The 27641-nt window shown below is 40.1% G+C and overlaps 1 protein-coding gene and 1 long non-coding RNA gene across 5 annotated transcripts in view; one reads left to right on the top strand and one right to left on the bottom strand.

Moving 5' to 3' along the window:
* Positions 1-27641, bottom strand: part of PHACTR4 (phosphatase and actin regulator 4) — a 109023-nt gene that overhangs the window by 30022 nt on the left and 51360 nt on the right. The window contains exons 3-5 of one of the 4 annotated variants that reach the window (XM_059137964.1): positions 6485-6512; positions 5330-5503; positions 4674-4754 (exon numbers count right to left, since the gene is read on the bottom strand). In XM_059137964.1, the coding sequence (XP_058993947.1) occupies positions 4674-4754; positions 5330-5471 (223 nt within the window). In that variant the 5' untranslated portion in view covers positions 5472-5503; positions 6485-6512. Of the gene's footprint in view, positions 1-4673; positions 4755-5329; positions 5504-6484; positions 6513-22148; positions 22415-27641 lie in introns of those variants that run through there. The other 3 variants (XM_059137961.1, XM_059137960.1, XM_059137962.1) reach the window with 3 other exon arrangements.
* LOC131810253 (uncharacterized) overlaps positions 22424-27641 on the top strand; it is a 30155-nt gene continuing 24937 nt past the window's right edge. Inside the window, exon 1 of the long non-coding RNA XR_009345502.1 lies at positions 22424-22691. This is a non-coding gene — a long non-coding RNA (uncharacterized LOC131810253). The remainder of the gene's footprint in view (positions 22692-27641) is intronic.

The raw sequence follows: 27641 nt of genomic DNA, 5'->3' as shown, positions 1-27641 counted from the left end.
AAGCAGGGGGAGTGGTGGAGGGAGAAGCAGGCTCTCCACTGAGCAGAGGGTCCAATGTGGGGCTCAATCCCAGGACTCTGGGATCATGACCTGAGCCAAAGACAGCCAGTTAACTGACTGAGCTATCCTGGTGCCCCCCAAATAAGTAAGTCTTCAAAAAACCCTTAATTTACATAATTTAATTAAATTTTGTGAATAAGCAATATAACAACATGGTTCAAAACCTAAAAACTATAATATTCCACTGGTTTGGTTCCTTTCTCCCATTGTCCAAAGGATAGGATACAGTTTTAAAACTTGAGTTTCAGATCTGTCTCATGCAAAGGAACTCTAATGAAGAGAAATGAAATATAACCAACGTACTGTATTCTTAATTCTTCTGATAAGCTGCTTCATAAAAGTCACACATTGGAGAAAAGTCCTGACATTATTAAACAAGAAATGAGTGTTGAAATACCAAAACATGATCTTTATGACAAACAGAAGATTAGGGAAGCAATCTGGGCACGCAGACAAATTTGGTCAAAAAAGCTCAAACAAACAGGGACACCTGGGTGGCTCAGTCAGTTAAGCATCTGATTCTTGATTTTGGCTCAAGTCAGGACTTCGGGGTCATGTGACTGAGCCCTGCATCTGGCTCCCTGCACTCAGCAGGGAGCCTGCTGGAGATTCTGTCCCTCCCCCAGTTTCTCTCTCTCTCTAAAAGAAATAAAACATTTAAAATATATATATTAGGGACGCCTGGGTGGCTCAGTTGGTTAAGCAGCTGCCTTCGGCTCAGGTCATGATCCCAGGGTCCTGGGATCGAGTCCCACATCGGGCTCCTTGCTCCGCAGGGAGCCTGCTTCTTCCTCTGACTCTGCCTTCCACTCTGTCTGCCTGTGCTTGCTCTCTCGCTTGCTCTCTCTCTGACAAATAAGTAAATAAAATCTTTAAAAAAAAAAAAAATAAAATATATATATTAAAACAAAAAACAAAGGAACGCGAGACAGTACTGCAGCCAGCACAAAGCTGAGATCATAAAGAGCCACAGAGAAGATCAGCTCCAAGGATCCTTCACAAGTCATTCAATTTCAGAGTTAAAGGTCACAGCCTGTTAGGGTAGACATTTGCAAGAAGAGTGAACAATTTTTTGTTGTTGGTTGTTTGTTTTTTTTTACCCCTCACTAAGAAAATGGCCATTTTTAATATAGAAAATTAAGAGGTAATTATTAGAATAAAATCATTTCATATTTATACCCTTAAGTTGAGATTCCTTAAAAAAAAAAGTTTTTCTTACGTTTTAATATTTTCCCTTCAGTAGATATTTTCATTCCCACAAAAAATATTTACCTTCCTTAAATAAATCAAATATAGATAGCACAGCACTTATGTCTCTTAAAATATCTTGTATTTAGTTTTTTATTGTCAAGTATAATACTAGTAGAGAAAAATATACAAAACATAAATGTAGGGGCGTCTGGGTGGCTCAGTGGGTTAAAGCCTCTGCCTTCGGCTCAGGTCATGATCCCAGGGTCCTGGGATCGAGCCCCGAATCGGGCTCTCTGCTCAGCAGGGAGCCTGCTTCCTCCTCTCTCTCTGCCTGCCTCTCTGCCTACTTGTGATCTCTGTCTGTCAAATAAATAAATAAAATCTTAAAAAAAAAAAACATAAATGTAAATTTCAATGAGATATTTCAAGGACACTTGTGTGATCATCATGGACATTAAGAAATGTTTCCAGGGCGCCTGGGTGGCTCAGTGGGTTAAGCCGCTGCCTTCGGCTCAGGTCATGATCTCAAGGTCCTGGGATCGAGTCCCACATCGGGCTCTCTGCTCAGCAGGGAGCCTGCTTCCCTCTCTCTCTCTCTCTCTCTGCCTGCCTCTCCATCTACTTGTGATTTCTCTCTGTCAAATAAATAAATAAATAAAATCTTTAAAAAAAAAAAAAAAAAAAAAGAAATGTTTCCAAATAGCCAAACTGTAGAAGGAGCCCAGATGTCTATTGACAGATGAATGGATAAAGATGTGTTGTATATATACACACATAAATACACAATGGAATATTACTCAGCCAACAAAAAATTGAAATCTTCCTATTTGCAATGACATGGATGGAACTAGAGGGTATTATGCTATGCAAAACAAATCAGTCAGAGAAACAATTATCATATGATCTCACTCATACATGGAATTTAAGAAACAAAACAGAGGATCATAGGGGAAGGGAGGGAAAATAAAACAATGGAAGTAGAGGGAGGCAAACCATAAGAGACTCTTAACTATAGGAAACAAACTGAGGGTTTCTAGAAGGGCGGTGGGTGGGGGGATGGGGTAACTGGGTGATGTAATGAGCGCTGGGTGTTATATGCAACTGATGAATCACTGACCTTTATCTCTGAAACTGATAATACACTGTATGTTAATTCATTGAATTTAAATATAAGGGAAAGAAGGAAGGAAGGAAGGGAGAAAGAAAATGTTTCCAGAGGGTGTGCCTGGGTGGCTCTGTTGGTTAAGTGTCTGACTTTGGTTTAGGTCATGATCTCAAGGCTGTGAGACCAAGCCCTGTGTTGGGCTCTGCGCTCAGAGAGGAGTCTGTTTCTCTCCCTTTTCATCTGCTGCACCCCTCCCCATGCCCTGCCACTCATATGCTCTCTCTCTATAAAAACAAATAAACCTTAAAAAATATGTGTGTGTGTGTGTGTGCATGTATATAACTTGTGATACATTTATAAAATGAAATATTATACAGTGGTGAAAACAAACTACACCGGCATGCTAAAATATGATTCTTCTTCTTTTTTTATTTTTTTTTTATTTTTTATTTTTTATTTTTTAAAGATTTTATTTATTTATTTGATAGAGATCACAAGCAGGCAGACAGGCAGGCAGAGAGAGAGAGAGAGGAGGAAGCAGGCTCCCTGCTGAGCAGAGAGCCCGATGCGGGACTCGATCCCAGAACCCTGGGATCATGACCTGAGCCGAAGGCAGCGGCTTAACCCACTGAGCCACCCAGGCGCCCCCTTCTTCTTTTTTTAAAAGATGTTATTTATTTATTTGACAGATAGAGATCACAAGAAGGCAGAGGTAAGCAGAGAGAGGGGAGGAAGCAGGCTCCCTGCTGAGCAGAGAGCCAGATGCAGGGCTCGATCCCAGGATGCTGGGACCATGACCTGAGCCGAAGGCAGAGGCTTTAACCCACTAAGCCACCCAGGCACTCCTAAAATATGATTCTTGTAAGTAATACTGAGCAATTGCAGTTATTCGTGAAAGAATACATATATCATTTCTATAAATATAAAAAAAACAGGCAATCTTAAAGTGTTTAGAAGTGCACGCTTAAGTGGTTAAACTATAGAACAAACAGGATTATCACAAGAGAAGAGTAACTGCTCTGTGGGGGAAGGAGAGGTGTGTTAGGAGGAGGCAAGGGAGGCTACAGGGATCTAGAAACATTTTATTAAAAAGATTATTTATTTATTTATTCATTTGAGAGAGAGTGAGAGAGAGCAAGCGCACGGGCACAGATGAATAGGAGGGACGGGCAGACGCAGAAGGAGGGGGAGAGAGAAAAGCCGACTCCACGCTCAGAACAGAGTCTGATGTAGGGCTCAATCGCATGACCCTGAGATCACGACCTGAGCTGAAATCAAGAGTCGGACACTTAACTAAGTCACCTAGGGAACCCTATATATTTTATTATCAGTGCGATTTGGGTTGTTTCCAATTTTGCTCTATTGTTAATAAATATTGCTGCTACAAGCATGTTTGTACATATCTCCTGATATACATGCATTCATATTTTTGTTTATATATCAAATTCTGGACATGCCTGCACATAGGTTTGCATCTCTCTCCAGCTTTCACAATTATGCTAAACTTTTTTTTCCTTAAAGATTTTATTTATTTATTTGGGGCACCCGGGTGGCTCAGTGCGTTAAGCCTCTGCTTCAGCTCGGGTCATGATCCCAGGGTCCTGGGATCAAGCCCTGCACTGGCTTCTCTGCTCCGTGGGGAGCCTGCTTCCTCCACTCTCTCTCTCTCTCTTTCTCTCTTGCCTGCCTCTCTGCCTACTTGTGATCTCTATCAAATAAATAAATAAAATCTTAACAAAAAAGATTTTATTTATTTATTTGACACAGAGAGATAGCAAGAGCAGGAACTTAAGCAGGGGAGTGGGTGAGGGAGAAGCAGGCTTCCTGCCTAGCAGGGAGCCTAATGCAGGGCTCAATCCCAGGACCCTGGGATCATGACCTGAGTTGAAGGCAGAGGCTTGATGAGTGAGCCACCCAGGTGCCCCAGATTATGCTAAATTAAAAAAAACAATTTTTTTTTTTAAGTAATCTCTACACCCAACCTGGGGCTCCAATTCATGACTCTGGAATTCGGCTGTTACATGCTCCACTGATTGAGTCAGCCAGGGCCCCATTTGTATATATTCTTTTTTTAAAAAATGTATGTATTTATGTATATATTCTTTAGTGAACTATCTAGTGCTTCTGCAGACTCTTTTACTGAGTTGTCTTTTTTCTTTTGTAAAAGTTTGAAAAAAAAACATTCTGGATGCATGAAAAGCTTTAAAAAATTTCCCCTCCCTCCCAAAAGCAATAAAAAGAAAACTCAAATGCCTAGTCAGAATCAAACACCCAAGTGTACAGAGACAGACATACGCTATTTTATTTATAAACTCACCCTGCTCAGAGTCTTCCAAGAGAACCCCTCTTTTAACCAGTTCTTCTCTCGGTTTTCGCATAGATATTTTTCGCTCTAAAACTGATATTAAATTGGAAAACAGCATTCAGAAATGTGGCATTTAAACATCCATTTTAAGCATTCTAACTCAACAGGTAAAAGAACAAAGTGGTTCAATTTTCCATTCTCTGGAAAGAACAGGAAAACGAAATTCAAATTTAAAAGCATGATTTCTTCCATATTCTATTTTATGGGGAAAGCAGCATTTTCAAAATAAACTATACTGATAAAATTTTAGCTCTTTCTTTTTTAATTGGCATTTCAACAATATAGTATTTATATACTTATGGATGAACTTTCTCTGAAAGTGGTCAGAGTAGAAAAAGAAGCATCATAGATTTGCTACCATTCAGGAGCTCCATTCACCATTTGATAAACTTTAATTCCATTAATAAACTTTACTTCCATCAAAATGGCAATCTGGGGATGAGACTATAGTACATAAGTGAGTGACCCCTTGGTTTTATTCCTGAACGACTGAATTCCCTCTTCAAATAGAGGGTTATAGAAGTTTGGGAAGAGAATGAGAAAGTTGGATACTTCTAAAGTAAGAAACTCTGTAACTCAGAACATATATTTAAATCTTAATGTCTCACCTTCTGATGTCTCTTTGAATTTATCACTACTTTTTTTTTTCCGCCATTTCCAGGGCTTGAAGATCTTGCCAAAGCCTGAGAACTTGCTCTTCCTTTTGGTGGGAGGCGTCGTGTCTCCCGCTTCCACACTGTCCATGACCATGCCTGGGTCTGCGGTGGGCTGGCTTGCTTCCTCTGTAGTGAAAGGCACACATGGAAAAGAACAGCCAATTTATTACGTCAGCATAATTTCTAAAAGGTCCCTTCCCCTCTCTTCCTGTGGTGGTTGGAAAGGATCAGAGCAATGATAAACAATCATGCAGACAGATTCCTTGACATCACATGGACACCAAACATCAAAATCCGTAACAGATAGATTACTAAGAGGGAAAAGGAACCAAACCAAGCTGACATCATTTTAGGACACAAATTCAATGAGATGATCATAACCAGCTCAAAATCTCTTAAAAGGCGCAAACACACACACACACAAATGTGAATGTCCTTTCAATATGCATGAGATCTTGCCCCCTTGCAGCCTATCGCTGTTCCCATTCTCATCCTTTTGGCACGGGGTGGGTTGGGGGGAGGCCTTCCCCGGCTAACATTACTGCCTCCGGTGTCACTGAAATGGGGAGTTCCGTCTTGAGTGAGTGAGTCATCATTCTCTACTGAACACTGCCCTCCCTCTGCCCTCCTCTTTCAGGACATTAATAGTTCAGGGCAGGTAACACATCAAGTGTTAACACCTTCCTTGTACTTGTTTTTTTTTTTTTTTCCCCAGATTATTTTTTTCCTTTCACAAGACCCTAAGTTTGGAGCACTGGAAGGAGCCTGGGGCTGGGGCATTACAGACAGTGCTTTAAAATGAAATCTTTTTGGAAAGCAGAGGTGGGGTTCCAGTTTGCCTATCACAACAGTACTTTAGGGTCAGTCATGATCTTAAAGATATGACAAAAACTGTCACTGACATGGTATTATGTGCGGGACTGAAATGAAAGGCCATGAATCCCTCACAATGACCACACATGCAGGGTTCAGTTAGTTAGCTCTAGTGGCAGAGAAAGGAGCAGCCAAGACTGGGCCAAGAATAATAATAATAATAATAATAAAAATAAAAGCAGGAAAGCAACAAAAAAAAGCAGGAAGGCAACACAATACAGCTTTGCACTCCACCTACTGTCCCAGGGTTCTCTGGAGAAGTCTAGAGGAGAAGAAAAAAAGAGTCATGAGGAATAACCATCCTGGAATCAAAGTGGAACCTTTACTTTATAGAAATACATCAAGGATCACACATTATATTATCCCATGTAATAAGTTCACATGCTTATTGTACACAATTTCAGATCTGAAGCAAATAACGCTCTTTTTTGGAGGGATAAATGGGCATAATATATGCACTAAAAAAAGTTTAATACTGTGGATAGTTTTTCATAAAAGAAAATACATAACCAACAAGCATTTATTACTATTATTAAAGATTTTATAGAGAGACAGTGAGAGAGGAAACACAAGACGGGGGAGTGGGAGAGGGAGAAGCAGACTTCCCATGGAGCAGGGAGCCGGACATGGGGGTCGATCCCAGGATACTGGGATCATGCCCTGAGCCAAAGGCAGACACTTAACGACTGAGCCACCCAGGCGCCCTGCATTTATTATTTTTTTTTAAGAAACAGTTGCCAAATTCTATCTTCTTTGGTTGATAGATGTGAGTCTAGGGAAACCTGTTGATGCAAGTCAGATTTACAGAATTGTCACGATCACAGTGACTACAGCAGTGACTGCCAGGTGCATTATTTTTCTGTACGTTGGTGACTTAGGCAAAACAGGGTTCTGGCTACTGAAGGAGATGAGAGGACAATGACTCTTTTCTTCCTAGTTACATGATTTACTTGAACACATCCTGAGTCTCAACTACTTTAATTCCTTCCATAAAATGCAAGAGAATCTAGTTACTATAATGCCGGATCATATATCCCTAAGTTTACTTGCAGAGACATCAGAACAGCTCCTGTCCCAACAACTTTCCCTCTGTGGTACCCGGGATGTACCCCCAGGAGTGGGACCTGGGTGAATACAGGGATTGCTTTTAAGAGTCAGTGCTTTAAGATAGTAAACTCCCAATTATGAAATGTCAATGAGCCCTCAAGGCATTTTAAATATGTCCTGTAATATAATATTTAGCATATGTTAATGATGACACTTTCAGAAGTGGAGCTAAGCCACCACTAGGTGTTCATAGTCACCTTACTTGCTAGAGTCAAGCCCACCCACTGAATGGACTTCACTCAGTTTCAAATGATACATAAGAAAATGCCTGTTTGATTAAAAGTAATAGGGAAGATAATATAAAAACTCAAAAAAACCCAAAACAACAAACTAACAATATGAAAGAGAAGGTGAGTGCTATGTGATACTTTTACAAAGAAAGACAGCCAGAAGGCTTGAGGTAAGAATGGATCACAGACAAGTTCCTGTCAAGTCCCTCAATGAGATACGGCCATCTCACTTGGCTGCCACTATCTTGCCGGGTATCTAACCTAACCACTTCCTAAAGCAGAACTTAGTTCATCCCTTGGAATCCTTCATTATATTGAACAATATTATTTATGTGTTCCCTTTCTCTTATACATTCAAGACAATAAGATTATGATATCCTTTCAAACATATTCATGCCTACTGGCATATGAACTTAAGACAAGTTCAATTTATATTCAAAAGTACAGCATGTATGGAAAATACCAACAGCTATGATACAAAGGACTGTGTCTGCCATCACATCTACTGATGAAATAGCCCTTCTCTTTCTTTGTGTAAAGATTATAGTTACTCAATACAAAAAGCAGAGAGAACAGCTTTTTTTTCCCTTTTATGTTTTATGCAAATGTTAATTTTCATGTTTATAAAACTTTTTTTTTTTTTTTTTTAAATTTTTGAGAGAGCATGCATAGGACTGAGAGTTGGGGGTAGGGGGAGGGTCAGAAGGAGAGGGAGGGAGAGAATCTTGGGTAGGCTCCACAATCAGCACAGAGCCTGGCATGCAGCTTGATCTCATGACCCTGAAATCATGACCTGAACTGAGATCAAGAGTCAGATGCTTAACTGACTGAGCCACCCAGGAGCCCCCATGTTTATAAAACTTTTAGAAGAGGACATGCCTCTTGACTCATGCAGTGGGAGGGATTCAGCCACACCCAACCCTGACCTGGTTATTATCTCAAATTCATTCATTCTTACATATTCTCATATATTCTTATATTCTCATACTCTCCCCCTTCCTCCCCTCCATATGACAGAACGTTAGTACGGTAACTCCTAAATCTGTTCAATTACTTGGTATTAGCTCAGTTACCTTTTCAAAACACAAAATCCTCAGGTAGTGGGATCCAAGAATCTGTTTTTAAAAATATTCCCAGGTGACTCTTATGATCAGTCAGGTTTGTTAAAGACAATCCCAGATTATTATCTGCAAACCTTATGCAAGTTCAAAGAGAGAGAGGCAGATCTTCTCTGTCTGTAACATAATTCTTTGTTGAAAAAAATAAACTAGAAAATCATGGCATCATTCCAGTGTTTCCCACTTATGTATAAGTATTCCTAAAGAAGAACTATAAGTGTCTTTCCTGTGCCTTTTAGTCTCAGATATAGTTTAAATTTAAAAAAAAAAAAAAAGAAAGAAAAAAAAAGTTCAGTTATTCTTCTTCCAGATTTCTATTAGGTTAATGTCCACTTGGAAACATGGTACATTGTGCAGTTGAGGGGAGTGTTTCATGTCTGCCAGCGAAGTCATGTCCTTTAATCACACTGTACAAATCATTAATATCTTTTCTCATTTGCTGTTAGCTTGTTCTATCAGTTACTGAGAGAGGTATGTTAACAGCTCTACCTATAAAAATGGGTTTGTCTCTTTTGTTTCTTTTCAGTTCTGCTACTTTTTTGCTTTATATAACTTAAAATCTACATTATTAGATATATACAAATTTAGAGTTATTATATCTTTCTGTTAAAGTACCCTTTCATCATTATGAAAGTCCCTATGTCAATCTAGTAACACTTTTGCCTTGATTTTGTTTTTCTATCTAGTTTGACAACTGTCCTTTAGAGTGTTTAGTCCATTTATATTTAATGTTTTTTCTGGCACAGTGGGGTTTAAGTCTACTGTTTTCTATTTCTTTTCTTCTTTTTTTTTTTTAAGACTTTATTTATTCATTTCACATAGAGAGAGATCACAAGTAGGCAGAGAGGCAGTGCAGGCAGAGTGGGGGGGGGCAGGAAGCAGGCTCCCCGCTGAGCAGAGAGCCCAATGTGGGGCTCGATCCCAGGACCCTGAGATCATGATCCAAGCTGAAGGCAGAAGCTTAAATCGACTGAGTCACCCAGGTGCCCCTGCTATTTATTTTCTATTGGTCTGATTTGTTCTATGAATCCTTGACTTATTACAATCTACACTGTTAGTACTTTACTTACTTAATAAACAATGGAAGAATTTTACAACATTTCAACTCTATTTACTGTGTTGTTATATTTATTTCTACATAAACAACAATAATTCACAGCAAACATTATTATTGTTGTTGTTTTAATAAACAATATTCTTTTATATTTCATACACATTTGCTTTCCCAGGTAATCTTTATTTCCTTCTGTAATCCTATGCTTATAATTAGGATAATTTTTAAAAAAGATATTTATTTATTTATTTGAGAGAGAGAGAGAGAGAGAGAGAATGTGCACATATGTGCTTGCATGGGGGTGGAGGAGGAGAGAAAGAGAGAATCTCAAGCAGATTCTGTGACTGAGTGCAGAGTGCAAAGCGGGGCTCTATCTCACAACCATGAGATCATGACCTGAGATGAAATCAAGAATCAGATGCTTAACTAACTGAGCCACTCAGGTTCTCCTACAATTAGGATAATTTATATCATCATTTTTGAAGGATATTTTCACTGCGTATAGTATTTTCAGTTCCAAGTTTAGTTTTTTTGTTGTTGTTTATTAAATTGCAATATTTTATAAATGTCATTTAATTGGCTTTTTTTCTCCTGCTGGACTGCTTTTCTTTGCATATTTCATTCTTTTTTTTTTTTTTAAAGATTTTATTTATTTATTTGACAGACAGAGATCACAAGTAGGCAGAGAGGCAGGCAGAGAGAGAGAGAGAGAGAGAGAGAGGGAAGCAGGCTTCCTGCGGAGCAGAGAGCCCGATGCGGGGCTCGATCCCAGGACCCTGAGATCATGACCGGAGCCGAAGGCAGCAGCCCAAACCACTGAGCCACCCAGGCGCCCCGCATATTTCATTCTTTTAATGCATTCTCTTTGCCTATAGTTGATATAAGTGGGGTTCTTTTTTTTTTTAAGATTTTATTTATTTATTTCACAGAGATCACAAGTAGGCAGAGAGGCAGGCAGAGAGAGGGGAAGAAGCAGGCTCCCTGCTGAGCAGAGAGCCTGAGGTGGGGCTCGATCCCAGGACCCCAGGATCATGACCTGAGCCAAAAGCAGAGGCTTTAACCCATTGAGCCACCCAGATGCCCCTATAAGTGAGATTCAAATCCAAGCCTCTGACTTTATTATTATTTTTTAAAGATTTTATTTATTTATTTGAGAGAGAGAAAGAGCACGAGCATGGTGAAGGGCAGAGGGAGAAGCAGGCTCCCTGCCGAGAAGGGAGCCCAGTGTGGGACTTGATCCTGGGACTTCGGGATCATGATTGGAGCTGAAGACAGATGCCCAACCAACTGAGCTACCCAGGCACCCCAAATCTCTGACTTTAAAAGTATATGATCCTTTCAATCATGTTGCCATCAGAATAAAGATTAAGCTGAAATCTTACACGTCTTTCCAATATTTGGCTTCGTTTGTTAACAAAAGTTTTTAGAATGTAATTTACTAAGCTGGCACATTATACGACTTAATTCTTACACAACCTGATGATAGGTATTAATCTCTATTTTAAAGATTTTATTTATTTGAGAGAGAGAGAACCCAGAGCAGATTCCATACTGAGCGCAGAGCCCAAAGCAGGGTTCAGTCCCACAACCCAATCATGACCCAACCTAAAACCAAGAGTCAGATGCTCAACCGATCAGGCCACCCAGGCACCCCAATCTCACATTTTATATAATTTAATAAGTTTGGTATTCATCTAAGATATTGCTCACTACCAAAATTTATGAAGGGTAGAAAGTCTAAAATTTAGTTTCTTACTGAAGCCTCCTTATAAACAAATTTGCCACTCCATTATAATTCAAATTTCAATAGGTAGTTTATCAATTCTTTGTTTACTTCTCTTAGAAATAACTACTTTGTACTTAAATTGGATGTAGCAATCAACTTGTATGATTTGGATCAGCATTGCACATTATTTTTACATCAGACTACTGATTTTTTTTTTAAATTTATAAATGAGTCTTTCTTCACTGACTACTCTGTACCATAATTCTTTAGATCTCACTTTAAAGTTGAGACAGATAAATTCTTCATGCTTTGATAGAGTATGTGGGAGAGTGAGATAGGACTCGAAGTGATACTCTCACTCTCAAGTATGGGACTAGTCTGGCATGTTCTGGAAACTCAACTTTCAGGCATTATTCAAGAGCAACACCTATAACTGATTAAAATAGTGTTGATAAAGTTCTTCACACACACTCATTGCTTAACTGCCTGCTAAAAGAAATAAATGCTGAATCAAGGGAGTGTTCTCATAGATGAAAGATAGCAGAAAAAGGAGAAAGGGAATCCCACTAATCATTCCTAATGAAAAAGGAAAGAAGCAAATCATCTTGTCTTTTCCCCCCACAGACATTATTTTGACATCAGAGGAAAACCACAAAAACTTGATTCCATCAAATGTCCTACATATGAAGGGTGGGATCTTCAAGTAATTAAATGATACTGGTGAGGCAGCCAGTCAAGCCTTCTCAGCTCAAGTCCAAGAGTATGTTTAAAAAGGGAAGGCAGCAGACTGAAAATAGACTAAGGTAAAATTCACGGGCAAGATCTATTCCGCAGTCTGCTTAAATCCATATTTGAAGAGCCTAGGAAACAGGTATTGGTCCCCCATTGCCAAATTCCATCTGGGCATATATTCTTTTGTTATCTGAATAGGTATTATTTGTAACTAGACTAATGGCCAGGGTTATGCACATATTTTTTAAATTTTAACTTCAACTTTGTCTAAAATATGTAAGACCATTTTGTCCATTAAAAGCCTAAATATAGGGGTACGTGGGTGGCTCAGTGGGTTAAAGCCTCTGCCTTCAGCTCAGATCATGATCCCAGGGTTCTGGGATCGAGCCCTGCATTGGGCTCTCTGCTTAGTAGGAAGCCTGCTTCCCTTCCTCTCTCTCTCTGCCTGCCTCTCTGCCTACTTGTGATCTCTGTCTGTCAAAACAAAACAAAACAAAACAAAAACTCTAAAAAAACCCACCCTAAATATAAAAAAAAAGCCTAAATACCATAACATATTTACACAAAAGTCTAGAAAACTCAGCTTTAGAAGATAGAAACTGCCTGGAGATGTTATTTCTGATAGTGTTATTTAAGGTGGTACATAACTTGCGAAGTCTTAAATATACAACTCATATATGAACAAATAAACTGAAAAACTTACATAAAACAATATATAACCGCTAAAACTAAGTTTCCAGAATAATTAATAACCCTAGGTTAAAAGTAGAAGATGGGGTGCCTGGGTGGCTCAGTTGGTTGGCTGTGTGCCTTCAGCTCAGGTCATGATCTCCAGGTCCTAGGATCAAGACCCATGTCTGGCTCCCTGCGGTGGGGAGTCTGCTTCAGCTTCTCCCTCTACCTCTGCTCTGTTGCCACCCCCTACCCCGACTCATGCACTCTCCTTCTCAAATAAATAAATAAATAAATCATTTTTTAAAAAGCAGAACTTAAATCTATATGTAAATCATACACTATCTAAACTATGCTAAAATATGTTAAAAAGAAGAATGGAAGGAACTAAACCAAAAAGTAAATATTTTGCTGGTATAATTATGGAAATTAGTGTTTCTTCTTTCTAGCTTATATATACAGATAGATATCATGACCTGAGCCAAAATCAAGAGTCAGATGCTCAACTGACTGAGCCACCCAAGTGGCCCCCCTTTAAAATTTTTTTTTTTTTAAGATTTTATTTATTTATTTGACAGAGATCACAAGTAGGCAGAGGCCGGCAGAGAGAGAGGAGGAAGCAGGCTCCCCGCTGAGCAGAGAGCCCGATGTGGGACTCGATCCCAGGACCCTGAGATCACGACCTGAGCCGAAGGCAGCGGCTTAACCCACTGGCATAATTACACCTCAAATTTATTCTGTACTCACAAATAAAGGACTGAGAGAAGTGAATTTGAAATTGTTCCTAAGCTAATTTGCACATCAACCACTTCTCAACCACTTTGATTTTATGAACATCTCTTTCCTTTCCAATTTAAAACACAAAAAATACAGGCCTGGAGTCACATTTGGATATGCTCTTGTTTCTGCTTAAACTAATGGCCCTATGGAAGGGTGCCTGGGTGGCTCAGTCGGTAAACTGCTGCTACCCCTGGCTTGTGCTCTCTGTCAAGTAGATAAATAAAATCTTTAAAAAAATTTTTTTATTTTAAAGATTTTTATTTATTTGACAGACAGAGATCACAAGCAGGCAGAGAGGCAGGCAGAGAGAGGAGGGGAAGCAGGCTCCCCGCCGAGCAGAGAGCCCGATGCGGGGCTCGATCCCAGGACCCTGGGATCATGACCTGAGCCGAAGGCAGAGGCTTTAACCCATTGAGCCACCCAGGCGCCCCTAAATAAAATTAATAAAATATTTAAAAAAAATAAATAAAATGGCCCTACGGCTCCCTTCTGTTTTCCATGAGAGCCAAAACAAGGTAGTTTTTCTCCTTGCTTCCCTTTGTTTGTCAGAACACTGGGTCTATCATACTGGCTATAGTTTTATGATTTTGTGTTTTAAAGAAAACACCTTTTTCTTTGAATCATGCAGCTGCAGCCCACAAGGAAAGCACTTTAGAATTGGAGGTCTTGGTGTTTCTTGGAGGTAGTGGATGTTAGGAGAGGAAGATAACTAGCCAAATTACACTTTGGAGTTTCTGATTTGAGTAGTACCCGGACACAATGCCCTCGTATTTAAACTACCTACTCCCTCACTCAAGTTGTAGCACCTCAAATTTCATAGGCTTGTTTCTTACACCATGTATTATACAGAGTTCTAGTATGTTCTTTTTCAGCCCTCGGGTTTTTCCTCGTCAAAATTTATTTTTATTTTTTTAAAAAGATATTATTTATTTATTTGACAGAGTTCACAAGTAGGCAGAGAGGCAGGTAGAGAGAGAGAGAGAGAGAGGAGGAAGCAGGCTCCCCGCTGAGCAGAGAGCCCGAAGTGGGACTCTATCCCAGAACCCTGGAATCATGACCTGAGCTGAAGGCAGAGGCTTGAACCCACTGAGCCTCCCAGGAGCCCTCCTCATCAAGATTTAATTCAGGCTTTTTAGTTTCAGTTTAGTTGTTTCAGATGAATTTTTGGGGTGACTTTTAAATAAATGTATAATATTATTAAAAATTATGTAACACCGTCTTCTTCAGATGAAGTAACTATTAGCTGTAGTTACGTGTATCTACATTACTTGCTAGCGATACGGATAAAGCAGGGTTAAACAAAAAGCCCTAGGAGGTTTTAGAATCTGATTTAGAATCAAGTCTTCAGGATTTTCCAAAATGAAATTAATTAATTATTTATTTATTTGAGAGAAACACAGAGAGAGAAAACATGAGCTGGGGGAAGAGCAGAGGGAGAGGGGCAAGCAGACTCAGGCTGATTGTAAGCCTAACGGGGAGCTCAACCTCACGACCCTGAGATCGTGGCCTGAGCCGAAATCAAGAGTCAGACGTCCAACCGACTGAGCCACCCAGGAGCCTCTGTAACCAATTCTTTTTTTTTTTTTTTTAATTTTATTTTATTTATTTGACAGAGATCACAAGTAGGCAGAGAGGCAGGCAGAGAGAGAGGAAGGGAAGCAGGCTCCCTGCTGAGCAGAGAGCCCGATGTAGGGTTCGATCCCAGGACCCTGGGATCATGACCTGAGCCAAAGGCAGAAGCTTTAATCTACTGAGCCACCCAGGCGCCCCCTCTATAACCAATTCTTAATCATCCGTGTTGGATGGTAAGGTAAGGCACAGGCAACTGGAGTCAACAGAAGACTTAGCTTTTAGAACAGCCTTCACTACCCTCCTCCCTTCATTAGGCTTGGCAATAAGCAACAAAATGATCATGTCTCAGTTCCACCTCTATTTCTTGTACCTTATTAAGTTTTAAAATGTTTAAAGTACATGAAGCTCTCCCCTTTTGCCCACAGAGCTTTTAATAATAACCAGTTTTTAAAAATACTTATTTATTTAAAAATATTTATTTATTTATTTGACAGACAGAGATCACACATTGGCAGAGAGGCAGGCAGAGAGAGGGGGTAAGCAGGCTCTCGGCTGAGCAGAGAGCCCGATGAGGGCTCAATCCCAGTACCCTGGGATCATGATCTGAGCCCAAGGCAGAGGCTTAACCCACTGAGCCACCCAGGCGCCCCACCAATTTTTTTTTTTTTTTTTAAAGATTTTATTTATTTATTTGACAGAGAAAGAGAGATCACAAGTAGGCACAGAGGCAGGTAGACCGAGAGAGAGAAACAGGCTTCCTGACAAGAAAAGAGCCCGATGCAGGGCTCTATCCCAGGACCCTGAGATCATGACCTAAGCCGAAGGCAGAGGCTTAACACACTGAGCCACCGGGGCGCCCCAATAACCAGATTTTTTGTCCAAAATTTAAAAATCTATAGTTTTGTGCAACAAGATACATACTTCCTTATCAAGAAGTCGTCAATTATTTTTAAAAGAATTTTTAAAAAATTTGCACTGGGCTTGAGCTCACAACCCTGAGATCAAGTCCTGAGGTGAGATCAAAGGTTAGTTTAAGTTTAAGGTATACAGCATGACTTGACTTATATACACTGTGATCAATTATTTTTATAATCTAATAGATCTGTGTTTTTTTTTTTTACAGCCACGGAGTTCGAAACAGATCTTGTGTTTATACAAGCATTTTAACAACATCAAAACTTTGTAAATGGAGAACAGTAATTTGTGGTACTTACACTATTGCATTTATTCATTTTTTGCCTTCTAAAAGAGGATTATTGTTGGATTTAAAGAACTGTTTTAGAAAACTATAACAAAAGTACAGAAAGCAAAAGCTGCTGCTAATGAACAAAACAGGCTTTGTCTAGAGCACGCCCACAACTTCCCTTGGAAATGCTGCAAAGTTCTGACCTTCGGGAAAGAAATATGGGCAAAGAGCTGCAGAAGATAGTCAGGGAGAAGGTCTTGCTCTGTATCTACAGGGACAGATAGGTCTGGGATTCCAGCTCCAGTAAAGTATCATGATCGATCATGACTGCAACAAGACGGGATGCCCTTGGCAACCTGATGTGTATGCTTTTTTGATAAAAATTCCAAATTGAGAGTAAGGTTTTATAATGAGGTGTCAGAAAATAATATATTCCCTCATGGAAAAAGGGCTTAAACTTTCCAAAGTTTCCCTGCAAGTAAAAAAGGAGCTACTGAGAAAATCCACCGGAACAGAGAAGGGACAATAATTTTTGGTTGGTAGTCTACACTTGATACCAAAAATCCTATAAGGAGTCCATGACAGACCCCTATACTAATTGCTTCCTCCTCATTCCTGATTACATGTGGAAAGTGACTATTCCTTCTTTCTCAGAAGCAAGCATTTATTATTACACCTAGATGAGTATGAAAAATGTTTTTGTTAATTATCATGACCAAATGATGCCAAGTGTTTTTCTTCAAAGTGTTATTTTTTAAAAAAGATTATTCATTTATCTATTTGACAGAGACAGACACAAGAGGGAACACAAGCATGGGGAGTGGGAGAGGAAGAGGCAGGCTCCCTACCAAGAAGGGAGCCCGACACGAGGCCTGTTCCCAGGACCCTGGAACCATGACCTGAACCAAAGGCAGATGCCCAATGAGTGAGCCATCCAGGCACCCCAAAGTAGTTTATTTTTAATTAACCCACCTATTATTTATTCCTCTGTTAATATTGTTACATAGCTACCCTAGATTTTATTCATCCAACAATCTCCTTACTGATTTTTGCCTCCAAATGACCGTATGTTTCTAAATCACCTTACCTCAAATGACTCCATCATCACCCATAACTACAAATTTTAGAGCAAAATGAATCAAATGGTGATGGAAAATGAATGTAGAAAAGAGGAAATATAATAATACTGTATCTATTTTTTTAAAAAGATTTATTTATTTATTTATTTATTTGACAGACAGAGATCACAAGCAGGAAGAGAGGCAGGCAGAGAGAGAGAGGAGGAAGCAGGCTCCCTGCTGAGCAGAGAGCCCAATGTGGGGCTCGATCCCAGGACCCTGAGATCATGACCTGAGCCAAAGGCAGAGGCTTTAAATCACTGAGCCACCCAGGTGCCCCTATAATACTGTATTTTTTAAAGCAATACATTCTTATCTAAATGTTTAAAAAAAAATGTATAATTAGTGAATGAGAGGCAAACAAAAGGTCAAAAAGGAAAAAACCCCCCACAAACACAGATATGTAAAATAGAAAGGCAGAGAGAAAGAAAATTTCAGACTAGAATTTATTAAAATTCTTTGATCTTGGGGACCTGGATGGCTCAGTCCGTTAAGTGACTGACTCTTGATTTTAGCTCAGGTCATGACCTCAGGGTCGTGAGATTGAGGCCCATTCGGGGATCTATGCTGGGCACGGAGCCTGCTTGGGATTCTCCTTCTCCTTTCCTCTGCCCCTTCCCTCTTTAAAAAATAAATAACAATAAAATAAAATAAAATTCTTTGGTCTTGTGCTCAATTTAAGGATATGTGCTAATTACAGTTAGCTGGCTGTTTTAATGTGATACATGGTCAAGGATATTAATGAAGACAGAAACAGATTTTATGTTGATCAAGAAATACAAAGTATTATTACTTGAAGGTTTTTTTTTTTTTTTTCCCCCTCCCAAAGGACCTTATTTATTTGACACAGAGAGAGAAAGAGAAAGAGAGAAGCAGGCAGGACACTGGGATCATGACCTGAGGCGAATGCAGACGCTTAACTGACTGAGCCACTCAGGTGCCTCTACTTGAAAGTTTTATTTGAGAAAATATAAAGGCCTCTCCTATGGACATATTTCACTTGAGGATGATTATTTTTATACAAACCACTGAGGATAACTTAATTTCTTTGAATGGACATTACAGCATAAATTCCTTCTCTGTATTTAAATAATCAATTAGGGGACACCTGGGTGCCCAACCTAGTACCATGAATTTTATTATTAGTTTTTTTTTTAAGATTTTATTTATTAATTTGACAGACAGAGATCACAAGTAGGCAGAGAAGCAGGCAGAGAGAGAGGGAGAAGCAGGCTCCCCGCTGAGCAGAGAGCCAGATTCGGGGCTCGATCCCAGGACCCTGGGATCATGACCTGAGCCGAAGGCAGAGGCTTTAACCCACTGAGCCACCCAGGCGCCCCAATTAGTTTTTTTTTTTTAAAGATTTTATTTATTTGACAGAGAGAGAGAAATCACAAGTAGGCAGAGAGGCAGGCAGAGAGAGGGGAGAAAGCAGGTTCCTTGCAGAGCAGAGAGCCCGACGTGGGGCTCGATCCCAGGACCCTGGGATCATGACCTGAGCTGAAGGCAGAGGCTTTAACCCACTGAGCCACCCAGGTGCCCCTAATTAGTTTTTTTTTAAAGATTTTATTTATTTGACAGAGAGAGACATAGTGAGAGAGGGAACACAAGCAGGGGGAGTGGGAGAGAGAGAAGCAGGCTTCCTGCTGAGCAGGGAGCCTGATGCGGGGCTTGATTCCAAGACTCTGGGATCACGACCTGAGCTGAAGGCATGCTTAACGACTGAGCCACCCAGATGCCCCATTTATTACTTTTTTAAAGTAAATTCTACCCTCAGAATGGGACTTGAACTCACAACCTCAAGACCAAGAGTCTCATGCTCTACCAACTGAGCCAGCCAGGTGCCCCAGTACCATCAGTCTCAAAGCTCAAAACTAACTACTATATTATAGGCCTAGAACTGTAAAAAATGATTTAAATCTTTATTTACTTTGTACATTTATCCTTCCAAAGAATCTGGTAAGACTTTTCACATGTCCATTCACTGAAATGCTTTTTAAATTTCATAAAGAAACAGTTAAGTTTGGTAAAAGCCTTTTTTTATTAAGATTTTTAAAAATTTACTCAACAGAGAAAGAGACAGTGAGAGAGGGAACAGAAGCAGGGGGAGTGGGAGAGGAAGAAGTAGGCTTCCTATGGAGTAGGGAGCCTGCCTGAGCGAAGGCAGACGCTTAACACTGAGGCCCCCAGGCGCCCCTGGTAAAAGCCTTTAAAGCAGTGATGTAGTCCTCAAAGTTGTCAGTGTTGACCCTTCATGACCTGGCTCCGGTTTGCTCAAAAGAATAAATCCCGAATTACAAGAACTATAATTGGGACATCTGTCTGGCCCAGCCAGTCGAGTGTGAGACTCTTAATCTCGGGGTTGTGTGTTCAAGCCCCAAACTGGGTGGAGAGATCATTTAAAAAGAAAATCTTGAAAAGAAAAGAAAAGAAAGAAAGAAGGGGTGCCTGGGTGGCTCAGTGAGTTAAGCCTCTGCCTTGGGCTCGGGTCGTGATCCCAGGGTCCTGGGATAGAGCCCTGCATTGGGCTCTCTGCTCAGCAGGGAGCCGGCTTCCTCCTCTCTCTATGCCTGCCTCTCTGCCTTCTTGTGATCTCTCTATCAAATAAATAAATAAAATCTTAAAAAAAAAAAGAAAAAGAAAGAAAAGAAATATAATAGAACGCAGTCTGTCCACTAAAATAGCTTACAGCCATCTACGAATCATTGAGGAAATAGGAAATAAAACCCAAAAGTTAAATCTAGAGAGAACATAAAAATCTTAAGTACCTGAGTGATTTCTATTTTTCCTTCATGGGTCTCTTCTAAGGACTACTGGTAGAAAAACTGATAAATTTGATGCTCACTTTTTAACAAATAAATATATCAAACTTTACCTACTCAGATGAGTTATTTTATATATCGATATTAGATGGGCATTTTTCCTAAGTTAGTTATAACCTACTAGTAAGTTAAACCTCCTTACCCATTTCTTGCTTTTCAAAGACCCATTCATTTCCATCTCATAGAAATGTCTAGATCCTTATTTATCCTTATTAATCAAGAACGACTGGAGAATTTACTAGCCCAAAAGTAAATTTACCAAATTCAGGAGAGTGGTTACCTCTGAGAGCACAGAAACAAAGTGTCATCACAAGGGAATGCAGGCATAGAGATAGGGATGAGGTGGGATCTCTCTCTTTTTAATTCCATTTCTTAAGCTGGGGACGGGCTGCAGAGGTTCTTTTATATTTTTCCCTATGCCTTTTTCTTTTTCTATTTATAAAACATTTCATTAACAATTTTTAAAAAAAATTAAAAATTGGGGTACCTGGGTGGCTCAGCCTCTGCTTTTGGCTCAGGTCATGATCCCAGGATCCTGGGGAGCCTGGCTCCCCCCCCCACCCTTCCTGCCTGCCTCTCTGCTGTGATCTCTGTCAAGTAAATAAATAAAATCTTTAAAAAAAAATTAAAAATTGCTGGTGATCAAGGTAAAGTGAATCAAGTCCTGACTTTGGTTCTAAATATCTGTCGCTTAATGATTCACTCTGTGATCCACGTGCTTTAGTTCCTGTAAAACATGAAAAATACTTTGTAGGAATTTCATCTGGCAAGTTCTCACCAGGAAAACACCCTTTTAGAAACTAAATAATATTAAATCATAAGACATTTGGGAATGTTACCTGTGTTCTCACACTTTTAAACTTTTCTTTAAAGTCATCAACATTTTTCATTTCTGAAAAAAAAGAGCAGCCTAGGACTGAACATGTTTTCTGCTGCTTCCTAAATCAAAGAGAAGGTGTAAATCTTTTTTTTTTTTTTTTTTTTTTTTTAAGTGTAATGTCAAGAAAGGATTCCTAGGCTTTCCCTCATTTTGTTTATATGTTCAAACCTTTAACGATTCTACTTAGAGCATTTTTCCCACCTTTGTATCTTCGTCTTTCACAAAACCCCACAGCTGGGAAAACGAGTCTACAGTGACCATGGACTTTGACTTCACTCACAAGCATTGAAACTCTTAAGCTACACTTGGAATTAACCAGCTTGGTCTCTAACTATCTCCGAGACAATAACACTTCAAAGTAAAGCACTGACTTTAGAAATGTTTATACCAAAGAACTGCCTTCTGAAAAATGGAAATACCAGCACAATGGGAAGAGCTGGAGACTTACTTGGAGAATGTATAGCTGAGTCTAAGAAATTATGACAATTCTTGAAAATGGTCCCATTTATAGAAATCAACAGTTCTAGTTCTAGGCCATACATATTTCAAGTCCTGCAACAAGCTAGTAAAACAACACTGAATTCTAAATATGACTTCTTGCAGTACTTATCTTCTCCAAGAACAAGAATTTAATAGATGGTTTCCTAGCAGTATTGTTAAAAAACAAAAAACAAAAAACTCCAAAGGGATCAAGTAAGACAAAACTATGAGCGGTAAATTAATATAACTGAGTGAAAAACAACTTACAAAATTTCATTCATTCTTTACGAAGTTGTAAACGTCCTAAAGTTATAAACAACAAAATCCTCACAACATTCAACTTCCTATAAAGTATTCAATTTCACCTATTCATCTGCCTTGCCTCTGTCAAGATTTTGTTTCCTTGCCTTCTATTACTCACCAACTGCATCTGGATTTACCGGTCTGGAGACATCAGCTTGCCCCATGATTAAATTGTCTGATGTGTTTCACGACAACAAACTGTCCCGGAGCAAAGAAAACTTTTCTCAAAAGATAAATCCACATAGAGAGGAGACAGGCACTCCTCTCTCAGTGTCACTGCCAGACATCAGGAAACGGCATGAGGTCAGTTAATCTGCTGGAGTTTCTGCTCCCTGTATCCTGGCCTGGACACTTGGGGTTCGTACAAATATGTCTTCACTCTGGCTCTCCGCACACAGGAATGCCTGTCATTCCAGAGCGCACACTGTGAAGAGCTCAAGTGCAGGAAGGGGAGGGGACCTGCCAACTACAGGAGCGGCACAGCCCTAAACAGCCACACCTACTTTTCCTGACCCGGAGCTTGGCGGCAGCTCTCCAGACTCCCCGCCACAGAAGAATGGGAGCCTGCTCGGGAGCCTACCGAAGAACTTGCAAACGTGATCATACAGAAAACATCAGGGTTATGCACAGCAGGCTGATGGGCGTAGAATTCAACTCGAAGGTATGTGTTCAATACAGGCTTGCCTCAGAAGTATCGACTGTTCTCACATTTCACGGCTTGCTCTAAAATCGTAGTATTTCCTTGCTCTAAGTGGCATACCCAAGGCAGGATTTGATCTATACTTGGGGAATTAATAACATCAGGAAGGATATTTTAGGACTGAATATACCTTTTCTAAAAATAAAAAGAAACAGTTCTGAACATTTTCCTTACTAAAATAGTAAACTTGAAATAAACGTTTGGAAGATATTATACAACATTTCTGTTTCTGCTAAAGCTCAGTAACCACCATGTGATCTTGGGGATTATAAAACTACTGGGAGTAACCCTACATGTTCTTATAATGCAAGGAAATATCAGCTAACCCCATGCAGCAACTGAAGGTCCAGCTTGCATACTGATTTTTCTTTTTTTATAACATAACTAATTTACATGTAGCCCAAACACATAAATATTAAGGACACAGCTTGATGAATTTTTAAGTGCCAAAGTCCTTCAACAAATGACAGCTGCTAAAAAACAAGAGGTTTTAGTTTAAATCTTTGTTTTCCAAACCGAGATCACAGAATAATTTCTAGCATTTGGACTTCCCTTTTGCCTTTTCTTTTCTTTTTTTTTTTTTTTAATTTTATTTATTTATCAGAGAGAGAGAGGGGAGAGAGCGAGCACAGGCAGACAGAATGGCAGGCAGAGGCAGAGGGAGAAGCAGGCTCCCCGCCGAGCAAGGAGCCCGATGTGGGACTCGATCCCAGGACGCTGGGATCATGACCTGAGCCAAAGGCAGCTGCTTAACCAACTGAGCCACCCAGGCGTCCCTCCTTTTGCCTTTTCTTAACACCTTCTCCTTTGCCTCCCATTATCTTATCCCGATTATCTGCTTTTGATGTAGATAAAAAAAGAACCCCAAAAAACAAAAAAATTAAAAAATCCAAAGGTAACAAATAAGAAACTGATAATGCCAAGACAGTGGTTAAGAAAAAAATTGCAGAGAAACTTGGGCAATATTTAATTGCTCATACTGGTAGTAGTCAGAAAAACATTATATAGACCATTAAAAAGTAAAAACATATTGAAAGAATGCTTTAATGTACGAATGCCCAAAGCCTTTAAACTCTGGCACTTACCTATCAGCAGAGCCTGTGTAGCTGCAGCTTCTACACTATAAAATGGGGAGGCAAAGTGTGTCAAATGCACTGCCCAGAACCCAGTAGGTGCTCAACAAAGTATTGTAATCGTCGTCACCACCACTGTCTGCATCATCGTGGCCATGACACAGCATATGCTTAAGAGGGTGAGCTTTGGGGGTGCCAAGGGGACTCGGCTGGTTAAATGCCTGCCTTCGGCTTGGGTCATGATCTTGGGGGCCTGCTTCTTCCCCTCCTTCTGCCTGCTGCTCCCCCTGCTTGTGCTCTGTCAAATAATAAATAAAAATCTTAAAAAATAAATGACAAAATTTTAAAAAAAAGGGGAGGAGAGCTCTGAAGGCAACTGAAAATTTAATTCCAGATCTATCACTAGGTGTTAACACTAGGCAAGTACCTTTACCTCTGCGTCTCAGTTTTCTGATTTGTAAAGTGGGGCATAACCATGCTTAGCAGCACAAGGCAGGTGTAAGGACTAAATGACATGAACATAAATAAAGCCCTCTGCAATGTGCCTGGCACATGGAACACTCGGATTAATGCAAGCACCAAGGATCACAGTTGTAAAAAAAAAAAAAAAACAAGTCAAGAAAGGAAAGGCCAGGAGCAGCGAACAATGGTAGATGGCAAAAACTCAGCCATTACAAAGAGGTTAGTCAGAAACGGAAGAGGATGACATTTTTGTATCATGCATCCAGAGAGCAAACTGGAAGAAGCAGATTAAGGAGGAAGTCCGAACATAATCAGGGCTGTTGTACAAAACATTAAGCAGATGGAACAGCGCGTACTCACACACACGCACAAACCGGAAACGGCAGCATTCAGTTTATGCTGACAGCACCATACAAGACTACAACAATAGATTTATGGATCCTGGTATAGCTCCAGTTTACCACCTGCTAAATTTAATGCCTAGCTCGGCTTGGCTCATTATTTACTCTAGAGCACTGTGAAGGTGGCAATAAAACTTAAAAGAATGAAAGCATTCTGAGTGACCATTAACTGCCTTGCTCAGAGCCAGGACTGAAACCCAAGTCTCCCAATGCTAACCCCAGGACTCACTTTGGCGCTTGTGTAAATGGTCAAGGAAATACCTATTTCCTAAAGATATATTCATTTTCCAAGGAAGCCCATTCTCTACAACACAAATTTCTCTGATCCTTCTGCTGCCTATGCACCAAGCTGATACACAATCCCTACTCAGCCTGTTTCAGTTTCATTCCAACAATCAATATTTACTTGGTGCTAACTGGTAAGCAGGCAAGCTGAAAGAGAGAGAGAGAGAGGAAGATACTGGTCCACTGATGACTTTAAAATTTAACAATTGGGGTGCTTGGGTGGCTCGGGGGGTGAAGCGGTTAAGCGTCTGCTGTTGGCTTGGGTCATGATTCCAGGGCTGTGGGATCAAGCTCCACATCGGCTCCCTGTTTCTCCCTCTTCCTCTGCCGCTCTGCCTGCTTGTGCTCTCTCTCTCTCAAATAAATAAAATCTTGAAAAAAAAAAAAAACACCATAAAATTTAACAATCAAAGCCTTGAGTTCATTCTAGTTTTCCATGTAATATATGTTAGAAACGCAAAGGACGGGGCACTTGGTTCAGCGGCTGGTTCTTGATCTCAGCTCAGGTCTCAATCTCCGGGCTGTGAGTTTGGAGCCTACTTTAAAAAAAAAAAAAAAAAAAAATGCAGGGGTGCCTGAGTGGCTCAGTGGGTTAAAGCCTCTGTCTTCGGCTCAGGTCATGATCCCAGAGTCTGGGGATCGAGCCCCGCATCGGGCTCTCTGCTCGGCAGGGAGCCTGCTTCCCTCTCTCTCTCTCTGTCCGCCTCTCTGCCTACTGGTGATCTCTGTCAAGTAAATAAATAAAATCTTTTTAAAAAAATGCAAAGGGCAATCTCATTTTAACTTTATAGGAAGTAGACAACTATTTCTTAATTGTCACCTATAAAAAATACTTTCTTTTTAGAGTACATTTCCTCCACAGCTTACTGCCTCAAGGAGGGGAAAGTGATATTAAAATTTGTGAATCTCTTCCTATTATATTTATGGAAAGAGCAAAAGGCCTTATAAAAATAAAGTTTAATAGGCAAAGACAGCACTTGAAGCCCTCTAACCAGAGCTTCATTTTTTTTTTTTTTTAAAGAATTGCTTCTAGGGCGCCTGGGTGGTTCAGTGGGTTAAGCCTTTGCCTTCGGCTGTGGTCGTGATCCCAGGGTCCTGGGATCGAGTCCTACATCGGGCTCTCTGCTTGGAGGGGAGCCTGCTTCCTCCTCTCTCTCTCTCTCTGCCTACTTGTAATCTCTCTCTGTCAAATAAATAAATAAAATCTTAAAAAAAAATAAGGAATTGCTTCTAAACACTGCAAGTAACCTATAAAGAGCAAGGCATTCAAAACTCTTAGAGACGTTTAGGGGTTCCTGGGTATCTCAGTGGGTTAAGCCTCTGCCTTCAGCTCAGGTCATGATCTCAGGGTCCTGGGATCGAGCCCTGCATCCAGCTCTCTGCTCAGCGGGGAGCCTGCTTTCCCCTCTCTCTCTGCCTACCTCTCTGTCCACTTGTGATCTCTCTGTCAAATAAATAAACAGAATCTAAAAAAAAAAAAAAACAAACTAAAACACAGAACTCTTAGAGACATTTATAACTCCAAAGCCTTTGTTGGCAAGCAGGTCATATCACACACTAACATGCCACTATGACTTATATTTCAATAAGCAGTTTATAAGATCAACCCCAGGGGCATAATGCTTTCATTTAAATATACTTCTATGTTGAAGTACCAGTATAAGTTGGATTACTTAGTAGAATAAACTCTTAGTGATTTTAATCACATCTCCCTCAGTTTATCTTGGTGTACTACTTTCTCTCAGCCTGAGTTGAGCTCTTATGAAAGGCTGGGAAGAAAGTCACTTCCCTTTAGGAAAGATGACCAACAGAAAGTACTGATAGGTCACACAGATACATACTGAAGAAAAGGTCTGATTTTCAACTTCTGGATCTATAACTGGGGGAGGGAGCAGCTTCTTATTCTTTACCCCATGATGTAACTCTAACCTAGTCTGGCTGGCTCTGGATAGTTACAGGAGATAACATCCGACAATAACCTGTTTCTCAAACTCCATGTGGAAATTAGAAAGCCATGTCAGGCAGTTGTAAAAACTTTTCAAGGCCTCATCTATTTGCACAAATCCTTCACTTGGCCTGGATTCTATGGAGCTTCTACTTATCCTTTAAAAACTGGCTCAAACGTTGCTTCCACTCTAATGAGTCTTTCGTCATTCAAGAAGAATTCCAGTAAAGGTTTGCTGATCATTGATTATGTCCCCAGCAATGGGTTGGTGCTAAAAACAAGTTTTAGCCCTTAAGGTGTTGACAGCTCAAGTAAATAGGATCTATAATAATCAGTACTTAGGAACTATGCAAACAGACTGGTAGGGGTGGGAGTGTCCAGCTTTGCCCTGAGAGATCAAAGAAAATATCTCAAAAGAAGTTAGAGCTAAGATCAAAGAGAGTCAGTCACAGAAGAGATGACAGAGGTGAGAAAAAGATACAAGCATTAAGACATAAGATTGGAGGGGCACCTGGGTGGCTCAGTGGGTTAAGCCACTGCCTTCGGCTCAGGTCATGATCTCAGGGTCCCGCATCGGGCTCTCTGCTCAGCAGGGAGCCTGCTTCCCTCTCTCTCTCTCTGCCTGCCTCTCCGACTACTTGTGATTTCTCTCTGTCAAATAAATAAATAAAATCTTTAAAAAAAAAAAAAAAAAGACATAAGATTGGAGAGGTAAAGAGCTGATTATGACTGATTGTGACGGACA

The sequence above is a fragment of the Mustela lutreola genome, chromosome 10 (genome assembly GCF_030435805.1).
Source record: "Mustela lutreola isolate mMusLut2 chromosome 10, mMusLut2.pri, whole genome shotgun sequence".
Taxonomy (NCBI): Eukaryota; Metazoa; Chordata; class Mammalia; order Carnivora; family Mustelidae; genus Mustela; species Mustela lutreola.
Note: the sequence above shows the minus strand (reverse complement) of the source record. Positions and strands in the feature narration are given on the sequence as shown.